Source organism: Rhinichthys klamathensis, unplaced genomic scaffold (genome assembly GCF_029890125.1).
Source record: "Rhinichthys klamathensis goyatoka isolate OS25496 unplaced genomic scaffold, OSU_Roscu_1.1 h1tg000011l_1, whole genome shotgun sequence".
NCBI lineage: Eukaryota > Metazoa > Chordata > Actinopteri > Cypriniformes > Leuciscidae > Rhinichthys > Rhinichthys klamathensis.
The window spans coordinates 12909629-12930670 of NW_026606564.1; the positions used below are offsets into that span (position 1 = coordinate 12909629).

Consider the following 21042-nt stretch of genomic DNA (forward strand, 5'->3'; position numbering starts at 1 on the left):
ATGCACTTTAATAAAACGATGTCTGAAACCACCACTCACTGTTAACTACGCACAATATTTGAAGCAGAAATATGTTGCTGGTCACGTAATGCGACTTGCAAGCGACCCCATTAATATGAGCCACAGACAGTAGCTGAGATTATTTTAGCATGTATTTTCCATTGGTAAATACCGTGCAAATAGTTCCGTCTCTTTGGATCAAAGGGAAGAGGCAATAAAAATCAATAATAGGCTGAACTGTACCATAATATATCCGTAACATTAGATGTCCGTAGATGACCTACCCATAACTGTTACATTGGAGTTAGGGGATCGTTTGTACAGTATAAAAATCATTAAGTTCCCATAAAACATGAAAACCCAACAACCCAATCCTTGTTGTGTAAAACATCTGTTCATAATCTGTGATTACACAATTCTAATACGAGCACCGGGAGGCGTCTGGAATAACTGCAATGATCAATCCGCATTTTTAAGACAGCTAATTTTACAGTAGGCTAATATTCAGAATGTCCTTCTCATATAACGCGAACGACCGCACAAACGGCGCGCTTCCTTTGTGAAATATAACAGACCACCTTTTTAAAAAACTGTTATTTAAGATATTTGTGCATAAATGTTTGCATTCAGGTTTTTCATATAGCGAGAGCAGTCAGTCAGAAAGACAGACAGACACGCCGTGTTTTTATCGTGCAATTTATACGCGAAAATTAGTTTTTACGTGCATAGGATACGCATGGGTTGGTTAGGGCAGGTTTAGTGGTGTGGTGGGGTGCGTGAGTACGGAGCCCGGGAAGTCACCTGGTGGAAAAAAAACAATCCGTGGCGACGGTTTTGCAATCCGTTCGCTCAGTTTATAAACTGTAGGCTACTCACGAATTCTCAAACTGTTCCCTCGGTTCAACAAATCGTGCTCACGGATTAATAAACCGTAGCCTACCCATGAGTTCCTAATCCGCGCTCTCAGATTTGTAAACCGTGCCTTCAGTTTTTGCAATCATACCCACAAATTCATAAACCGTGCCCACGCTTTTGCAATCCGTTCCCACGGGTTTGTAAACCCCCAGTCTGTGCCAACCAGGCCTCCTGTTTATGCGGGATGCATTTTATTATGTTTAAACTTAATTTTTTTAATGGATAATTTCTTGAATTTTCTAAAAAATGACATTTAGGCTACTTGTATCTTTAAAGTCCATTTTTTTAGGAAGAAAAAGCTCATATAATAAGCAAAAAAAAAAAACTTCACATATAAAAAAGAAATATAACACAAACACAAGGTTAGGTTATATAAAAATAAAACATTCATAAATTATTTTATGATTAACATATTACTGTCTTCAGTGAACTCATATAGTTATAAACGCAAATAATATAATATAATTATTAGTAGCCTACATTTAGGTTTTACATATTTAGAAGGCGCTTTTATCCAAAAAAGGAACAAAGCAATTCGTCAAATGTCAGTCATATAATACAGGTTAGACAATAATAATACAGGGCTAAGATTATCACAAATAAACACAAGATTTTGGCGCATATGCGTGTGTGTGGAGCGCGCATGGCACGGAGGCGCGGGCGCGAACACTTGCATTTTACTATCAACAGTGGAAACAACTTAAAATACTCTTTCTGGTCATACAGAAAAGAATAATACAGCATTCGCAACTACTTTTATTTGTCCAAACTCACAAGAAAACGTTGTGCTTTTGAAAAATACAATAAAACAATCAGCTAGGCACGCTTTCATGATCTCCGTGAACTGGAGCGCATCTCATAAATTAACTGAAACTAAATATAGCCTACATATAAAGCTTGAAATGTTTACTTTTAACGAACAATTAAAATGGCTCGTTATTTTTTCAGACACCTTTATTATCATTAGCCTAGAAATCATATCTCTGTTCCAGAAACGGCTCTTCTCATTCAGCACTGCGGGAAAAATATTATTTCCAGGTTCTACATTGGCCTTAGAAAACCAGTAAAATCTATTTTTATTTCCCATATTAATTTGTGAATATTTTAAATGTTTAATAAAGGGGCAAAAAGTCGGAGGGTGCATTTGGCATCTAACCTTGTGTTTTGTGTTATATTTCTTTTAATATGTGAAGTCTTTTTTGCTTATTCTATTATACTGAGCTTTTTCCTCCTAAAAACTTTAAAGATACAAGTAGCCTAAATGTCGTTTTTTAGAAAATTCAAGAAATTATCTATTTAAAAAATCAAGTTTAAACATAATGAAATGCATCCCGCACCGTTTGGGTATTAGTGTGGGGTGCGTGCATTACACGCAAATGAACTGCGTATCAAATGCACGTAAAAACTAATTTTCGCTTATAAATTACACGATAATACACAATGCATGCTATAGAGACGCATTAACGTATGTATGTATGGATGGACGGATGGATGGATGGATGGATGGATGGATTTAGGTACATGCAACAAACTACAATAGCCTAAAACAGAACTGAAACCTTTAAGCCTAAACTGGAACTGCTCGTCTTCACAAAAACTACCGAAATATTGTTTATTCTGGCCAGTATGACAAGCCATGGCAAAAAGCAGGCTAATTTGTAGGCTATAGCACTTGAAAGGAAAATAAATTTACAGAGTAGCCTAAAAACAGAGTTTGTGTTGTTGAATCATATTTTTGTCCTAAACGCAATTTTTGGCGTTGTCGGGGGGAGGCGCGCTACACGCACCGTACAGTTAGAAAAAGCATTAGAAGAATATGAATATTCATTAGTCTGCTCTTCAGTTTGGCGGTCTTCTGCAGCCTGTCTGTATCTAACTTTTACTGTCTAGTCTTTATGGAGTCTACATTATTTCCCTATAAAAACACGATAGAAAGCATGATAATAAGTGGATGCTCGGATGAGTACATATCAAATTTTTTAAAATTTGAATGTGGAGTGTCAAAGGGTGCTTCAAAGGTGAGCATACGTCGATTTTGTGCTGAACATGGCATACAGAGAGAGCGTCTGCAAGATTCCCAGCTTGAGATGGAAGTTGCAAAAGCAGTTATCGAGGTAGGTCAGTTCACACTTACATAGCAATTAAATGTAAAGTTTTATGCGTATTTGTATATTATAAAACATAATATTTAAATAAAAAGTGTCAAAACTCTGTTTTATGGTTAAAATGATCTCGTGTAGGCTACTCAGTTTGGAAGTTTTTTCCCCCCCCCACAACAGACTGGGCCAACATATGGCAGAAAAATGATAAAGGGATACCTGGCTTCAAAAGGTATCAAAGCATCCGAAGGCCGCGTGGGATGTATGCTGCGAACAATCAATCAGCCCTATCACATGGCTCGATATCATGTAGGTATTGGTAAAGAAATTATGGATTATGTTGTTAAATTTTGGAAGTGTTTGTCTTTAATTAAACTATGTTCGTGTTATAAAGGTTAAAAGTTGTTCACTTCAATTACTGTATTACTGCAATACCAGGCTGCAGTTTCAGGACCACATTTCTAGGACCCTAGTTTTTTGTGATCACGTGACGTCATAGCCAATTCAGAAGAGACTTGATTCAAACTGGATGCCAAGATGAGACCCATGGAAATTATTCACTTTTTAATATCTTTCACTGGAGTCAGCAGTCTCCAGTTATTATTTAGCTGCAAAAACAGTTAATTGTGCTTCTGGAAGTTGTAAACTGGCATTTGTTTGATTTATTGACATTATGATAAACACACTAGTTTACACTTTAAGTGTATCACACATCAGAGTACGCATGTGGTACTTTAAGTCTTGCACAGATACAGAAAATAGTCTCTTTTCAAGGAAATTGAATTTAAAACCAGAATATAGTTGCTCATACTGAAACAAATTAGGTTAAGAGTTTCTTGTTTGCATGACATTGGCTCAAATCCTTATCTTGAGCCAAATAAGATAACATTCAGTACAATCTATGTCTTTTATTTGATCAAAAATATACAAATGTTATTTCTTTTAAGGCGAGACACGGCAGGCAAAAACATCGTTTTTTTTTCACTGGTCAATTTTGAGATTTTGGGCTATATGTCTTCAATAACATGTCTTCTTTCAGACTTGTGGTGAAAAAAAGTCAGAAATACACATTAAGGTCTTTATTTTACTACACTTTGTCTGTTTGCGCCTGTAGATTTCTTCTAAATTCGTCAAAAGTTGGCGTTCTAAATCATCCCACTGCTCCGCGATCGCTCTTCTCCCTAACACCGCTGTAAAGCTCTCTCTTTCCTTTGCAATGCTGTCGGATCCAAATTTGGTCATTTCCTGTCGATCAGCAACCAATCATGAAAGTAAAATGGGTGATTTAACTCGAAATGCGCAATCTCATTGGCTGAAGCCAATTTCTGACAACGTGATTCGTTCAGAATCGTAATATGACGCGCTCTGACATTTCCGCGCCGGTATTCAAAATGTCGAAAGATACGCGTGTAAAAGTCTCTCAGAAAAAACGAAAACAGTTGTCATTAGCAAGAAGACACAAGGGATCACCAATGAAGACAGAAGATGTTGAAATGCCATCACATAGTGCGTCGATGCGTAAACTGTCGTTTGGAAAACAGGAGTGTTCAGACAGCAGCGGAGGTAATCAAAGCGCCACTCAGCAGTGGCTGATAGTTCATGTAGCGCGTTTGAATGAACTGATCGGTGGTTTAATTTGTCCTAATTGCACAGGGACAGGGCTGAAAGTTAACATCGACCCAAAGAATCATGGGTTCTGTAGTAGTTTAGTACTAGAGTGCTGTCTCTGCAAAGAGGATAGATACAGGCAAAGTGTCTATACATCTACGCGTCTACAAGACGCATCCAGGAACGATGTGGCGTTTGATGTGAATGTGCGAATGGTGCTTTTAGCTCATGAGTTAGGCTTGGGATATGCAGCTCTAAAAAAAATCAGCAAAGTGTTGGGGATTCCTGGTCTTCATGTTAAAACGTATCAGACACACCAAAAGACAGTAACAGGTATAGAAAAATCTGTCTCTCTCTCTCTCTCTCTTTTTTTTTTTTTCTTTATTTCTTTCTTTCTTTCTCTCTTTCTTTCTCTCTCTCTCTCTCAAAGCAGTTTACAGAAATTCATAGCTACACGTCATATATTAAATATATAGGTGTCACATACATACTATACAAAACAATTACATTAGACAACACGTTTCAGGTTTTGTAAAATATAATTACTATCTGTACAAATATGTAAATTTTCTGGAATCCTAAAGTGGTTGTGAGTCCCTCAGGCAGACATATTTAGCTCTGGAGCTGCTGTCCTCTCTCCTAGGAGAGCTTCCAGTTAACTTCGGGAAGTTTTATTCTTTTGGCTATTTTTCCAAGGTGTAAATATCTTAGTGAAGATATTTTTCTCTCTTTCTCTTTCTCTTTCTCTTTATCTCTCTTCCTCCCTCTCCCTCTCTCTCTCTCTCTCTCTCTCTCTCGGCATTAAAGATTATGGCATCCATCTATTTGTGTTTTATAATATGGATGAACAGTTAGTAATAAGCTATAAATTTAATTTCAGTCGCTGAAATTGAGAGAGGCTTGGAGTCACTGCAGAGAACCAGGGATCAGATCAGGCAGGCATACGCAGATATTGACCCTGATGTGGCTGAGATAGTAAGGGAGGATGAGGATGCCATGATAAACATCAGTGTGTCTTTTGATGGCACCTGGCAGAAGAGAGGCTTCACGTCCCACTACGGCATTGGTGTGTGCATCGACATCCTCACTGGGCTGGTAGTGGACTTTGAGGTCCTATCCTCCTACTGCCATGCTTGTACCCTGAGAGAGTGTGCTAGGCGAGGTGGTAAGATTACGCGGGAGGAATTTGAAAGCTGGAAGGAGAGTCATGTAGACTGTGCAAAAAATTTCTCAGGGTCAAGTAAGGCCATGGAGCAGGAGGCAGCCAAGAGGATGTGGGCCAGGTCTGTGTCTCAGCATCAGCTGCGCTACACAGAGATGCTGTCAGATGGGGACAGTGCAGCATTCAGGGAGGTGGTTGCGCTCAACCCATACCCTGGACATGAAATTGTAAAGCTTGAGTGCATAAATCATGCTCACAAGCGTATGGGCACAGCACTTAGGAAACTGAGTGCTGAGCGTAAGTTAGGGGGCAAAGGTCAGGGTAAGCTCACTGCCAAGAAATGTAAAGCCTTGCAGAATTATTACAGGGGGGCTATTCTAAATAATCAAGGGTCACTGGATCAAATGAAGGCAGAAATATGGGCAGGTCTCCTCCACTCCATGTCTAGTGATAAAAGTCCTACACACACTAGGTGTAATCCATCCTGGTGTTGGTACAGGAGAGCAGAGGAGAATGGAAAAAAGCCAGAGAGCCATAGTCTTCACACAGGAAACTTTTTATCACGGGAGGTGGGTCAGAAGCTCATCCCTGTCTATCACCGGATGTCCAGTGACAGCCTGCTCAAGCGCATGCAGCATGGAGGCACTCAGAATGCCAACGAATGCCTCAACTCGGTCATATGGGCCCGATGTCCAAAAACAGTCTTTGTGGGGAAAAGCAGAGTTGAGGCTGCAGCCAGTATGGCTATTTCTATATTTAATGAGGGTGCCTCTGCCATGCTGGCTGTGATGGAGAAACTGTGGCTTCAGAGCACAGTCGTAACTGTCAATGCAATGAAGGATGACGACATGGTTAGGATTTCAAAAGCCAATAGTGTCCATTCCGCTAGTGTAAAACGGAGCCGTAAAAGTGTAAGCACAGCCAAAAAAGTGAAAAGACACCAGCAGGAGATGGAGGAGGGCCCTACATATGGTGCTGGCATGGATATGTAGACTGTAAATTAACTAGGTGTAAAGGTTGTGTTCTGTCAGTTTGAAGTTTGTGATGTAATGGTCTTCAGTTGAAGTTCATGTTGATGTGTTAATCCAAACAAGTTAATTTAGCTTACTATTTGTATTTATAATACAAATTCTTTCTTATACGACAGGTTTAAAGTTTGTTGTCATACCTTGACAGTTTCGACTGCTGATGCAGTCATCTTCAGAAGCGTCACGTGATGTTGCTGTGGGTGTTATATATTTCGTTTTTTGTCACACCTGTGTGATGGACTGTTGATGTGTTGTTTTGGATGTTATGATCAGTGATGGATGAAGCAATAATGAGTTTTGGATGTTATAAAGTGTGATGCATGGATTTTACTTGGACCTAAAGCATATTTTGTCTGTAATTCATGGCTTTCAATAGAAATTAGTAAAATTTTACCATAAAAATCTTTAAAGGCCGTTTTCTCAAAACGAGTTTTTTCTTGCACTCCTCGTGACGATTTTTCACTTCTGTAGCACCTACATACACCAAACTTTACAGTCGTATTCCTAACTATATTGTGAATGTTTGTTCAGAGGGATTTGTTGATATATCATTCTTGGCCTGATTTATATGACATTTTATGCCTAAAAATAGGGCAGAAATCAATTTTTTAAGGCTATTGGCAGTATTTTCTGATTTACAGGGTAACAAAAGGAGATATTCATAATCCCCTCTGAAAATGTCTTTTCATTGAATATATCAACAAAATGCAAAAATAATTTTGAACCTTGTTTTTTTCAATGGTCAGATTCGTCACTTCAAAATATATGCAAATTAGCGCATATTTAATGAGATATAGCCTGATTAGCATATTTAAACATAAAATTACAGTAAACTTGCAATACATTTTTTTCTCCTCTTCATGTGAGTAATCAACTGGTAAAGTTTTATGGTGATATCTCTAAGTTAAAATTTTTACCCTATTCACCTGTAGTGTCTCGCCTTAAGGACTGGATTCACAGACATGGCTTTGTTTAAGCCAGGATTAGGCCGTAGTTCAATTAGGACATTTAAGTAGCTTTTATAAACCTGCCCAAAAAAACATTACTGTGTGCCTCTTGAGACAAAATGGCACTGACATTTGAAGATATATCAATGCAATTTCAGCTCAAACATGCATTTTAGTCTTGGACTAGTTTATGGTTAGTTTGTCAAGGAAAAAGCAGTTTTTGAAGAGTTAGCACGTACTCTAGTTTGTAAGAACAAGCTATTGAATCTGGAAATGAATCAAAATAACTGAGAAAATGAGAATTATTGCTATAAATTACAAACATGGCATCTGGGAACTAATTTGATCTCAAACCAATTTGCGCCAATATGATTTCGGGAAACAATCGTGACTATCTAGTAGTTGATTTCTTCAATGATGAATTATACTATGGTAGTTAAGAAGCGAGTTGCATCATTGTATGGGAAACGCTCCCCTGGCCGAGCCAGCTAGATATAGAGGGTCAGCTTTAAATGTGTGGGACTACTGCTCCCAGGGCCGGCCCGAGGCATAAGCAAACTAAGCGGCCCCCTGGCCACCAGGGGGCCCCCCAATCGAGTTTAATTTTTTTTTATTTTTTTTTAGATGACTTAAACAAGTGACATAAATGAATGAATGAATATGAATGAATAATTCAAGACAAGAAAATTCTGATTTCATGATCAATATACCTGCCAACAACTCCTGCTGTGTCTGCCAGCGTTTAAATCATGCGCATAATCTAGACACCTCGCGAGTGCATAGACAATTCGTGCGCAACTGCGCATTGTCACGGTATCGGTTTAACCCATAGTCACTGTTTGGGGTCATTATGACCCCACTGGACTTTTCCTTGATTTTTAAAAAATGTTCCCTTCATCTCAGGGCCATAAAACTCTGTGACTTTTCCTACATAATCTATCTAAATATGCACAAAAAAACTGGGTTCGATTCGGTTGTTCTAAAGGTGTGTAAATTTTTTTTTACCATTTAAGGGGTTTGGGGTCAAAATGACCCCAATTGAAAATGAATGGGAAAATGAAAAAAATGACTTTTTTTATTTTGTTTGTCAAAAAAATAAAAGTAAATCCATTATAAATCTGAAATGTTCTACATATAAACCAAGGTCTGGTCCTAGAGCATAAATAGAAAGTAGAACAAACTTTTTATCTCATACACACACACAGACACACACACACAAACACACACATGTCCTGACTGCAACAGAGAGCATTTTTACAGAAATTGGCAAATAAAATAAACAAAACTGGCATAAATAAATAAAAAAAAAAGACATCTAAATCAAGGTCTGGTCCTAGAGCATAAACACAAAGTGGAACGAACTTTCTATCTCATACACACGCACACACACACACATACACACACAGACACAAATCTATGTGACTGCAACAGAGAGCATTTTTTTTACAGAAATTGGCAAATAAAATAATCAAAACTGGCATAAATAAATAGAAAAATCACATATAAATCAAGGACTGGTCCTAGAGCATAAACACAAAGTGGAAAGAACTTTCTATCTCATACACACACACACACAAACACACACATGTATGTGACTGCAACCGAGAGCATTGTTACAGATATTGGCAAATAAAATAAACAAAACTGGCATAAATCTAAAAAAATATATATTTAAATCAAGGTCTGGTCCTAGAGCATAAACACAAAGTGGAACGAGCTTTCTATCTCACACACACACACAGCCACACACACACAAACACACACATGTATGCAAATGTATGCATCCTGTTCATTACAGTTTATTGGTGCTGTTGTTTTGTATTATATTGGTTTATTTACTTGGTTTATTTAATTTATTTTGTTCTAAAATCTCTTGTTCTAAAAAAATAAATAATTCTTGATAAATAATTTTCTGAAATAAATAGTGTGTGATTACAATCATGTCATAGTGCTGACTTGTAATGTTTATGCAAATGTATGTATAATAATTTGCAAAAACAATAATTCAAAATATATCAGACAACAACAACAAACTCTAAATTTGACATATATATTTTGTGAATTGCATAAAATATTTTTATCATATATATCAAGTTGTTAGGAGAATTTGAAGCATCAAGACAAATGAAGGGAAAATGAATGAGTCTCTATGGACCTCTATTGGACAGATGTGGTCATTGCACAATAATTCCTTAACTGTAAGAAAAACAGTTTTTCGACTAACCACCAGATGGTAGTATTTTATCCCTAACACATAGAGCAATGTCCAAAAACTATTTAGATTTAATTATCATCATCATTTAAGTGATTTTTTCTTTAAAAAATCATTTTTCATGTGCCAATTTATGGCCTAGTTATGTAATTGTGCAGTAAATATGTAGAAAACCTAAAAATTTCCCAAAAAACACAGCATTATTGTATAGTTGAGAAGTGAATTAAAAAAATTATATAAAGTTTTCCATATAAAAAATTTATATTTCCTTATGCAATCACTCTTTAAAAGTTTGGGGTCAATACGACCCCAAACCACTTAAGCGTCGTCCTTTTTAAACAGTGACTAAGGGTTAAGTTGGAGAAAATAGCCGCAGGGGAACTTAACCTTCTAGGTGTAAGGGTAGCAGTTTGAATAAATAATAAACATAGCAGTTTGAACTCTTCTCGACTCCACTTTATTATACCACACATCAGATCACTAACTCCAAAAACCCGCGACACTCCAGTATCAAGTGCGCACGACCCATTCCTATCTACGGCAAGCCCCGAGGGGAAAAATAGATTGCACACATACACACATACAACGAGCGCCAGTACATCATTACCGGTATTATAGTAACAGACTTTGTTGGATTCTGTCATGTACAATCCAACAAAGTCTGTTACAATAATAATAATAAAAAAGATTTTGAGGACAGTTACACTGTATTGAGACAGTTGAGAAATAATAATATTTTTACAGTTTTCAACAATAATTGTCATTGTTGAACCCTTGCTCTTATTATGTTTCTGATTTCTCAGTTTTGTCATTATTTTAGCAAATCATTTATTTTATATGTTTTGAGACAGTTTGTTTTAAGAAGTTTCAAAGAGTTAGTAAAAGAGTACAGTAAAAGTTAAAACTTTTTTATTTAGGTAGGCATCTATTTTTTATTAAAGTAACAACAGGTAACTTTTCAGCCTTCATAATATATTTCCAAGTCTCTTGTGATGGTACATCGACTTACAATAGGTTGAATGACACGTCTGCCATAGCCTGACGGGGTCTGTAGCGTTTTTAATCGTACTTTTAAACTTCGGGTTTCGGGTAGTAACCGGCGAACAAAGAGAACTACAAAATTCGACTGCTTTACGGCATATACGTCACTTCCACCACCACCCCCACTTCCTTAAAATCGGACTTGCGAGCCAAATGTTATAGTCATGGCCGAAGCAGCACAGAAAAACAAGAAAGCAAAGGTTTTATCGGAGCAAAGCAAAAAGAGAAAAAGAGAAAGTGATCGCGTTAAAGGCAGAACGAGGATCAACATTGCAGAGCTGCCAACTCTCACGCATTGGCCGTGAGACACCCGCTTTTGATTGGTTTCACACGCTCACACGCCACACCCCCGGTTTCTCACGCTAAATTGTCAACCCGGTCGGTCAAATGCCTGAAAGATGAGTTTATCTATAGATCTCTACCTGTTGAGCCACTCGTGATCGACAAGTTATACCGCAAATTAGTTCAAATCTCCCGGAATCTAGAGCGAGCGCGCACGCGAGACAGAGACTGTGCTCCAACGCGCGCGGACGGCAGAGAGAGAAAGCGAGCGAGAGACCTTGCGTGTGCAGGGAGCATCAAACCCCCCATCGAAAAAAGAATGCCTCTCTCTAACCTCTCTAATTCGCTAGAGTAGTAGCGAATTATCAATCTGGTTGCTAGTAAACGATATTCTAGTTTTTGATGGTTAGCTATCGCGATAGTATTCTCGTTCTGATTTGAACTTTGCAATCGATGAAATGCCAATAGCAAATGTTTGACCTAAAAAGTGTAGTCTACTCAACATGTACAAAGAAAGGAGGAAGATTATTAATAAAATCATATTTTAGGATACCTAACATGTCTGTGATATTTGTTTATTTGTCTTGCCTCAAGCTATAATGCAAATCGATTTGTAAAATTTGCAGATTCATTTATGGTAGCTTGATATTATAATATTGACGATATATGGTTATTATCAACCACTCAAACATTGCATTGAAGTATCATATAGATTCAGTAAAACGGTAACCAATAGACTAGGCTACTATAATGACGCTGGCTTGTAAACGCGATCATTTGTCGTTATAAAAAAAATAAAACACATGAAATTATATTCATATGACATGCTGAAATATATGCCACTGTACCTGGGATGAAGACATTTCACACACGCGAGAACACCTGCATGTGACCTCCTCCTACAGTGTTCAGGGCTATCCTGGTTGTCAACAAATGCACGTGCATGTAGGATGACAGTTTACGACAGTAGTAGAGGACAATACTGTTTCCCAACTGTAGGGGGAGCCCGAGAGCAAAAAACGACCTGTTGTTACTTTAAGTATTTATTTTGTATTAATACATAACCTCACTGTATTCATTTATAATGTATCATTATTGTGTGACATTTGTGTCAATAATCGTCAAGCACAGGTGACTTCGCGTAGTGGGAGGGGGCCCCCAAATCTAATTCTGCTTAGGGCCCCCAAAAGGCTCGGACCGGCTCTGACTGCTCCTTAAATAGAAAGTACATTCCTAACTTGAAAGTCTTTACCCACTGGAGTTATAAACTCTGCACACTTGGAGGTCTCCAGGCTACAGTAACAATGCGATGTCATGTAGATTTCTGTAATAGAAATTAATTAATAATTAGTAAAAAAATATATTATTAAATAACTATTTAGTAGGTAGTGTTGTTTTTCCCAGTGTTTTGCTATTATGTTAAAACAATCTAAATAATCTAAACATTTACTTTTTTTTATACAGGGATCTAGGAACTTTAATCCAATACCATACACTGCAGAATACATGGGTCACAAATTACATATGGACCAAAATGAGAAGATGGTAATGTTTGGGGTGACCCACGTGGCAGCTGTGGATGGATACTCCAGAAAGATTGTCGCACATTGCACTATGCCAGTGAAAACCAACCTGACAATATATCAAAATATTTACAGGTAACTTCACATTTTTGATCTTGTTTTTTTTGTGTTGGGGGGGGGGGGGGGGGGGGGGGGGGGGGGTACTTTAGTTGTGTAGTTCCAAATTAATTCCATACAGCTATGAGAAATGTGTGAATAATCCTAATCATAACACTAACCGCCATGAGTATGAACCACTACATGTGGCTACATGTTTTTGGGTGCAATAGTGAACTTGGCTTCAACTTGAGGAGAAAGAGTCCAAAAATGAATTGGTTGTTTCAACAAGCATTAACTAATTCACCATGTGTGTGTTTTCTCAGAGGAGGCAAAGAAAAAAATGTGTATGTGAAAATAATCCATTCGATAAATTCCACCTTTAATTTTCGAGCATCAATTCTTGAGATTTATATATGGTTTTGATTAATATAACAGTAATAGCATACATTTTAATGTAAAAATAAAATTGTATTGGAGGTGTTCTTAATAGTTTATGTAATGTTTATGTAACCTGGAAAATGTCAACATTGGGTATAACTGGAACATGAATTTACCTTTTTTTTTAATAGTGAGGACTTTCCCTCATTTTAGAACACTGCTATGAATACATTTGTGTTAAGCAAAAAAAAACATTATACTGTCGAGCTGAGAGACAATAACTTGACTGGCTAAACAGCATTTTTTACCTTCAGTGCTTTTAGCTAAAGATGTACTTCTTGTTTCTTGCAGAAGTGCAGTGATCGAATATGGAATGTGGGACCAGGTCAGGGTGGATCATGGGAAGGAGTTTTATTTAACACTTTTTATGCAAGAGAAACTTGCACACCTTAGAAACAACAGAGAGAAGCAGCCATATTGCCAAACACCGTCAACAAACGTGAGTCTTAATTCATAAACATTGTAGGGCAACATAAACTACAGTGTCCTTTTAACATAATCTATTAAAATGTTTTATTTTGTTAACTGCACTTAGTATTGTTGTGTACTACAATACAGGAGCCTATACCATGAAGCCGGTTTAGTTGGCTAGCCATATATGTTTCACTTTAGTTTGCCAACCCTGGGTTTTAGGCATCATGAAAGTGGTTTGGCTTTTAGCAGTGTTCATTGCCATAGTAACTTGCACTGATGTCACTCCTAAACTCAGGATCAAAGCATGTCTTGAAAGAGAAAGTTGATGAACAGCGTAATGGCACCAACAAAGCCTGGTTGGATTGTTTGGTTTTGTCAACTCAAAACTAATCCCGTAACCCTGAGTTTGTTTAACTACCATCATGGTACTATCAAATACAGTGATACTTCAGGATCACTGGAAGCTGATATGATGATTAGGATACTTTACTGACCCTGTAGGTTAGGCAAAATGAACTAAACTTTATTCAAGTTATTTTAGCAGAATTAGAATGCTATATGTCATTGGAGTGTAAATTTGGAGTGCTGTCAGTACAGAGAACAACGACAAAAATCGGTGTTGCCTACACCGTGTTATCCTCTTTTTAAAATGTGCACCCTGTTGACTAAAATGGGGCAAGTATTAAACCTGCTTTTAGCCTCTTAACATCCTTGATGTGTCATTACAAGTGCACAGCCAAGTGAGTGATTTTATTCAGAGTGAACACGGTGAATCTGACTGCAGTAGATGTGAAAGATATGAATAAAATTGATGTTAATTCAGCCAGCTCGCATACCTGTATTTACTTCCTGTTTTAAGGAAGTAGTCAATGATTAAGTGGACTTAATGATTAAGTCCACAGTAGTCGATTGCACGCGCGATCATTGGTAACATTGGAACTTTTATTCATATCTTTCACATCTACTGCAGTCAGATTGACCGTGTTCACTCTTAATAACACCACTCACATGGCTGTGCACTTGTAATGACACATCAAGGATGTTAAGAGGCTAAAAGCAGGTTTAAAACTTGCCCCATTTAAGTCAACAGGGTGCACATTTTAAAAAGAGGATAACATGGTGTAGGCAACATCGATTTTTGTCGTTTTTGTCTGTACTGACAGCACTCCAAATGTACAAAAAAATTAGCTCAATGTTAAAATTGGCCGGAGTTCTCCATTAAGGCGCTTACATTTTTACAATTTGAAATCAGGAAATCATTATAATGCATAAATTATGAGAAACATGAATGATTGGTTCTCCTTCACAAAAGTTTCCAGGAAGGTTTGTTAGAGGGTGAGTGGGAAATTTACAGGAAAGCGACCTGCCAGGAACAGTATTGGACACCCCAAGAGGTGTATGAATATTTTTATGCATCTTTGAAGTCTTTGAAACTATACAATTCTGCAAACTTATGCACTAACTAACCAGATTACATCTCTGTAGAAACTGACATGCTCCATACCATACTGAACCCCCTAGAAACTTTTGATGTCTATCTCTCTTAATGACTGTCTGTCTTTGCTATAAAACTTTCATAGTTTGTATCAACAAACTTAGCTGTCTTGTTTTTCTTTTCATTTATAAAACAGAATCACATTATTGAAAGAATATGGACAGAAGTCAACAGGATTTTTGTCTGCTGTGCTACTTCATAATAGGAAATGTAGGCTCGACCTGAAGCCCTAAAATCTCAATTTCCTTGTAGGGAATGGAGTTCCTGATCATCTGGCCCATGGTGGATGCCCGAAGAAAGTCTCTCCTGATGTTTTGCCTGATGCAGTGGATGCCGCAAACTGTTATGACAGAGAAGTTGGTTCTTCATTGACACGGGAGTCATCCTTTGGCAGGAATCCTTTTTTACATCTCGAAGACCAGGAAGCAGCTCAGAGGGAATTTTCCTTGCACTATCCAAACATTTGTTTGTTATTTGAAAGTGCTGTTAATTTCCAGCCTGACCATTTCAAACATGCCATTAGAAAGCTAATTGACATTGTAAGAAGTCTAAGTTCCTAATTGTAACTATAACCTATTTGGCCCATCTGCTAAGTGTATTGTTGCACCTCCAGTGATTAATTTGATATGTTAAAGGAAACCTATGGGGGGGGGGGGGGCTAAAAAGTGTGAAGATGGTATATACATTCTTTTGGGTAGAACAGAGGGACATTTGAAACAGTAACATGCTCTTTGATTGTAGACATTTTAAAGGACGTGGTTCTCTAATCTGATGATATCAAATAAAGGTAAAAATTTCATGTCACCACCTCCATTCATTATTGAATTGCTTGCAGACATTTTATGACTAAAACTGAACTTTAATTGTTATTTAATATTTGCTCAAAATTAATTTTATTTAAATGTGTAGAGTGATCAGAGGGACAGTTGAAACGCATCAACTGAACCCATAGTATATTAATGTATCAGATGCTGTCAAATCACATGTGTCAATGCACTGATGGAGGTTATAACTGCATATGACACCACAATTAATAACTGAAGAAGAGTAAATGTGTGTGTTACACACTTACTAAGTGAATGTTATTATTATTATTTGTACTGCTGTACAGATTAACTGGTTTTAATTGTTCAATATTTTGGCAAAAAGTGTGTGTAATTAGATAATTAAGTTAGTTTAATTGAAGTGGCATTAAGTCGTTAATGCTGTCAACAGTTAACCCTTTTGCATCAATTAAAAAAATTACACGTAGGTCCATAGTGGTCAAAAAATGTCAATGTAAAAAAAAAATTATGAAAACTTCAAAAAAAAAAAAAAGTTTGGTCTCATTTTAAAGAAGACCCTTGGAAGATTGTTGCTGAAGTAAAAAAAATAATTGTAAAAAAGTAACCCCCCCCCCCCCCCCCAACCAAAAAAAAAAAGTTATATAGTGAACATTATTTTATATAAAATGCATATTTTATGAAACATGATGAACTCGTGTGCTAAAACGGCTAGAAAATCAAACCCATACAACTAAACTAAAGTTGTGTACCAAATTAGAGGTTGATATCTCAAAAAATTAGCTTTCCATAAGATTTTGTTTGGGCGCAGTAACACATTTTCCCCATTAGATGCCAGCAAAACTCCACTGGTTATTTGCAGTTGACTTTTTCTCTCTCAACTATTACAATCACACATCCACATTTTTTTTTATAACACACATACCAACCACACTCAGACATCCATACTTACTAACAAACCCACACAATTATTGTTGCATAATTTATCTAATTGGCCCTGAACCGCAACGTAAACATAAATAAATAAATCTAAAATTACGAGAACAAAGTCGTTTTATTTATTTAAATAAATAAATGTTTCGACTTTATTCATTTACGTTGCGAAAAGCTAGAGATTAAACTCGAAACATTTCGACTCTAAAGTCTACGTATTTACGGTGTACAATATACACATTTTCCACAGACACACGGCATGGGGCAAAAGACACGTATTGACAAATACTTCAGATAGAATAATGTTTTTAATAATGTCTAAGTTTCTACTTGTTCAAAACAATCACTTGAGCTAAGTTTGTACTATTTTCGGTTTAGTTTGATAAATAAAATAATTAATTTTTGTTGTAATAACCTTTAATAAACAAATAAACTGTCATTAAAATATTATAATTTTAAAAGTAAAGATTCTGAAAGCATTGAAAAAGATCCCATAGTAATTTAATATAGATTCACAGTAGAAACAAATAAATATATTTTATTATATATGGTTAATATTCATATCGTATTTTTAAATATGATGGTTTCATTCTAAATATGGTGAATTCAAAATTAAAAACCCAAATTCCAAATGGATCTATTTTAATCTAACATGTCAACAAAAGGAAAAGACGAATGGCTGTTTATTATCATGTTCATTATTGTGCCTTTCGCCCTGATGGGGGGCCTTTTACCCCAAACACCATATTTTTAATATATTCTTCCTTTATCGAATTTTTTTTGCTTCATTACCTTGAACAAAAGTGAAAAACATTAAAGACCATGAATCATGAAGAAAAATGTAAAAACATTAAATATTAAATCAAAGGCCAAATTTCCACATGCATCATCAAAAGTGGTTGTAAAGAAAAGTGCTGAGTTTTTTTTTTTTTTTTTTGTGCATGACGTGTGGGTCTCTGTATTTATTTTAGTTATTTTATTTTATTTTATTAAAGATAGTTTAATAGATACATTGTCTGTACTTCAGTGGTCATTTTTTGCATTTTATTGAAAATCAGGGTGTGATGTGTGACAAATCACCGTGTTAAGCTACCATTTATTAAGTTATTAGAATTGTGGTTATTCAACATAAACAATTTTGAAAAACAGTCTAGGAAATAAAGACTAGACATAAAAGGTGTATTTCAGTTATCACTTTTTTGTGTTTCAGGTTGGTACAGACAGTCTGTATTTAACAGACTCTGCAAATGTCGCTCTTTTTCCTATGGAAAATGGAGATTTTTGCAGCTTGGACCTAACCGACAGAGGGCATTATGAGGTTCATGGCGGTGAACTTCAAGGACAAGTAACAGCTTTGAGTCAGCGTAGTTTCTCATTTTCTCAAAGGCCTTCAAGTTCACCTGTGGCAAACTTCACACAGCCACCTAGAGCTAGTACTCCAAGATCATTTCAAAGGTAACCCCTTAAAATCTTACTGCTTTATAATGTCAATATGTGAAGTCATAAAAATATAAACATTTTAAGGTTATTATTCCTACTCAAATTCGATTTAAGTTGCATTTTTTGTATAATACAGAAATGTTTATTTTATAGATCCATACACATCTCTGAAATACAAGATGGACGCATGGTCTCTAGTCGAGTAGTGGTGGTGCGGTTTACAGAATTTGAAGCAAATGTGCCCAGCATTCTGGAGAAAGTGAAGTTGGCTCTGGGCAATGATGAATCTTACGTCCTTACCAACACCCAAGGAAATGAAATCTTGGACTCAGAGGGCACAACTGGTAAATAAAATCCTGTGTTTGTTAATATGGAGTTTTGCACAAAGAATATTTTTCCTTATTTTCAAAAAACAAATAAATGAATTGAAGATAAAATCTGAAACTTGAAGAAATAATAAAGGGGCAAAATTGACACTTAATTTACTGATAAACTGTATCTCAAAAATGTACAAGTCAATGAGAACCCATCTTTGTTATCCTTTCTAACATGTAACAAAAACACTGAGGGGAAAATGAAAAAGCATGATTTAAAACTTTAGCAGCTCATTTGTAATTCTGAGAAACTCATGCAGACAGATATTTTCAGTAGCAAATGCCATGTTTATAAAGACCAAGTTTTTAGCCTTTGATATTTTTTTTTCAGATTCAGTTTCAGACTTTTTCTTTTTTTTATAGTTTTTTTTTTTTAAGTTTTATTTTTCTGTACTGTTTACTGGATATCTGCCTTTGTTGTTGTTTTAGGATCATCTTATTGGAGGCCAAACTCCAGAAAAGTCCATGCGGTGGAAAGTGCTGCGTTTAGACAGTGGCAGCACAGTAGGAGTCTGAGGTATTGCAGTGCAATATAATACATTTCCTGCAAATGACAAATTACCCTTTTTTTAACAAAAAAATAAAAAACAAGTAAGGAGGGATAAGAAGTGAAAATTATTTATATGTTAACCTTTTTTTAATAGTCGCAGAGATGCTGAAAAATCTGTCCTTCAGAACCTTAAATCGCAAATCGAGGAGCTGTTGGAGGCCTCGCATGGTTTGGAAAATGTATCCAGACAGATTCAGGAGATTGTTTCCATTACACAGGGAGCAGCACAAAGGGCAAACCTAGCAACAATTTTAAAGGAAACATTCATGTGTTTAATCTGCAGAGGTACACACACACACACACAAAACTGCATCTTGAAATGTCCTAACCAATCTGGACAAATCTGAACAAATCTGGTGCTAAAACAGTAGTATGGCTATTGCTCGGCTGAAATCACGTTCAATCTATTCACTGATATCAGTTGCAAGTGTGTGGCCCCTATAGACCAGGTTTTTGAACTAACTGCCAAAGGTTGTATAATTTTTAGCCATGATTTAGCTATAATTGATGTGATTTGACTTACTGTTTTCCAAAACATAATCATGGTTATTATTTGGCACCAGCTGCAGTTAATGTTGACTTTTTTTTTTTTTATCAAGCTATCATTGAAGAAATGGAAGCTCTAGCGTTAAGTTCTGCCAGGAAGACTCAATTGCTACGTCACTTATTACCTTCTCATCTATCCAATCGTGTCTAAGACTTGTGGTATAAAAGACCAGTACTTACACATGTCTGAGTTCGCAGATGCTGACGCTTTCATGCACCTCCATCCTCCCCACCACCACCAGGATGGTCCCTTCCCCTCCATCCTCCATCCTCCCCACCACCACCAGGATGGCCCCTTCCTATACCTCACGGGGGGTCGGCTGCGCCCCTGCCTTCGTCTTCAGGCAGGAAATGCAGAGTCCGGACCCTCGGATTGCGAGCTATGGACGGGGCCTACGCCAAAGAACTTTATTGCTTGCTGGGCTATCAATAAATGTATTTATTGTTACAGTATTTATTCTCCCGAGTCTTTCTGGTAGAACCTGTGTTCACCTCGTGCTGCAGGAGTGTGGTGGGGTGCAAGGTCTGCATTAACCAATGGATGGAGAACTCAAGGCAGTGCCCTAAATGCAGATCTGAAGATATTGTCATCACAGAGGTTGCAGGCCTATCCAATGTGCTTGAAGTCACTAAAAGTTTTGTCTAAAAAACTTGTCTAGTTTGTCTAGTTTTCATTTTTTTTCTCCACTTCCTGCAGTAGGCTAATATTTGTTCAGTTAGTAAGGTTCAAGCAGGGTGTGTGATAAAGACATAATCAAAAGTTTAAAAACATTGCAGTTTTGTTTGCATGTGTTGTTGTGAGAACAGAATAAAGTTTTTGCAGATTCCATTTTCCATTGTACTGACTTCCCTACAAATCTGCATGCAAACACCCAGCACATTCATTTATAGATTTAACACCCAGTCCTGACACTGGAGCATCATGTTCTGCAGAGTTCAGCTCCAACCAGTTCCAACACACTTTCCTGAACATTTCTAGATATTCTGAAGAACTTGCTTAGCTGGTTCAGGTGTGTTTAACTAGCCTAGCAAAACTTTGCAGGACATTTGCTCTGACATTAGCTTGTTACATTAATTGAGTGTGATTTATCAACAGCTAGTACATTTTAAAATATAGAGCACATGACAAATAATAGTTCCGGATGGACAAACAA

The 21042-nt window shown here is 36.8% G+C and overlaps 2 protein-coding genes across 3 annotated transcripts; both read left to right on the top strand.

Moving 5' to 3' along the window:
* Window positions 1–2441: 2441 nt before the first annotated feature.
* LOC130101295 (uncharacterized) lies at window positions 2442–14097 on the top strand. 2 transcript variants are annotated; one of them, XM_056266968.1, is made up of 4 exons: window positions 2442–3029; window positions 3195–3323; window positions 12759–12952; window positions 13646–14097. In XM_056266968.1, the coding sequence occupies exons 1-4, from the start codon at window positions 2811–2813 to the stop codon at window positions 13809–13811; spliced, it is 708 nt and encodes a 235-aa protein (XP_056122943.1). In that variant the 5' UTR covers window positions 2442–2810; the 3' UTR covers window positions 13812–14097. The 2 variants fall into 2 exon arrangements, with proteins under 2 accessions (XP_056122943.1, XP_056122949.1); XM_056266974.1 differs by lacking the exon at window positions 2442–3029 and having other exon boundaries at window positions 3036–3323.
* Window positions 14098–17572: 3475 nt separating this feature from the next.
* On the top strand, window positions 17573–20717 carry LOC130101311 (E3 ubiquitin-protein ligase RNF8-like). Its single transcript, XM_056266986.1, has 5 exons — window positions 17573–18433; window positions 18572–18762; window positions 19222–19309; window positions 19437–19627; window positions 20356–20717. The coding sequence occupies exons 1-5, from the start codon at window positions 18243–18245 to the stop codon at window positions 20532–20534; spliced, it is 840 nt and encodes a 279-aa protein (XP_056122961.1). The 5' UTR covers window positions 17573–18242; the 3' UTR covers window positions 20535–20717.
* Window positions 20718–21042: the final 325 nt, after the last annotated feature.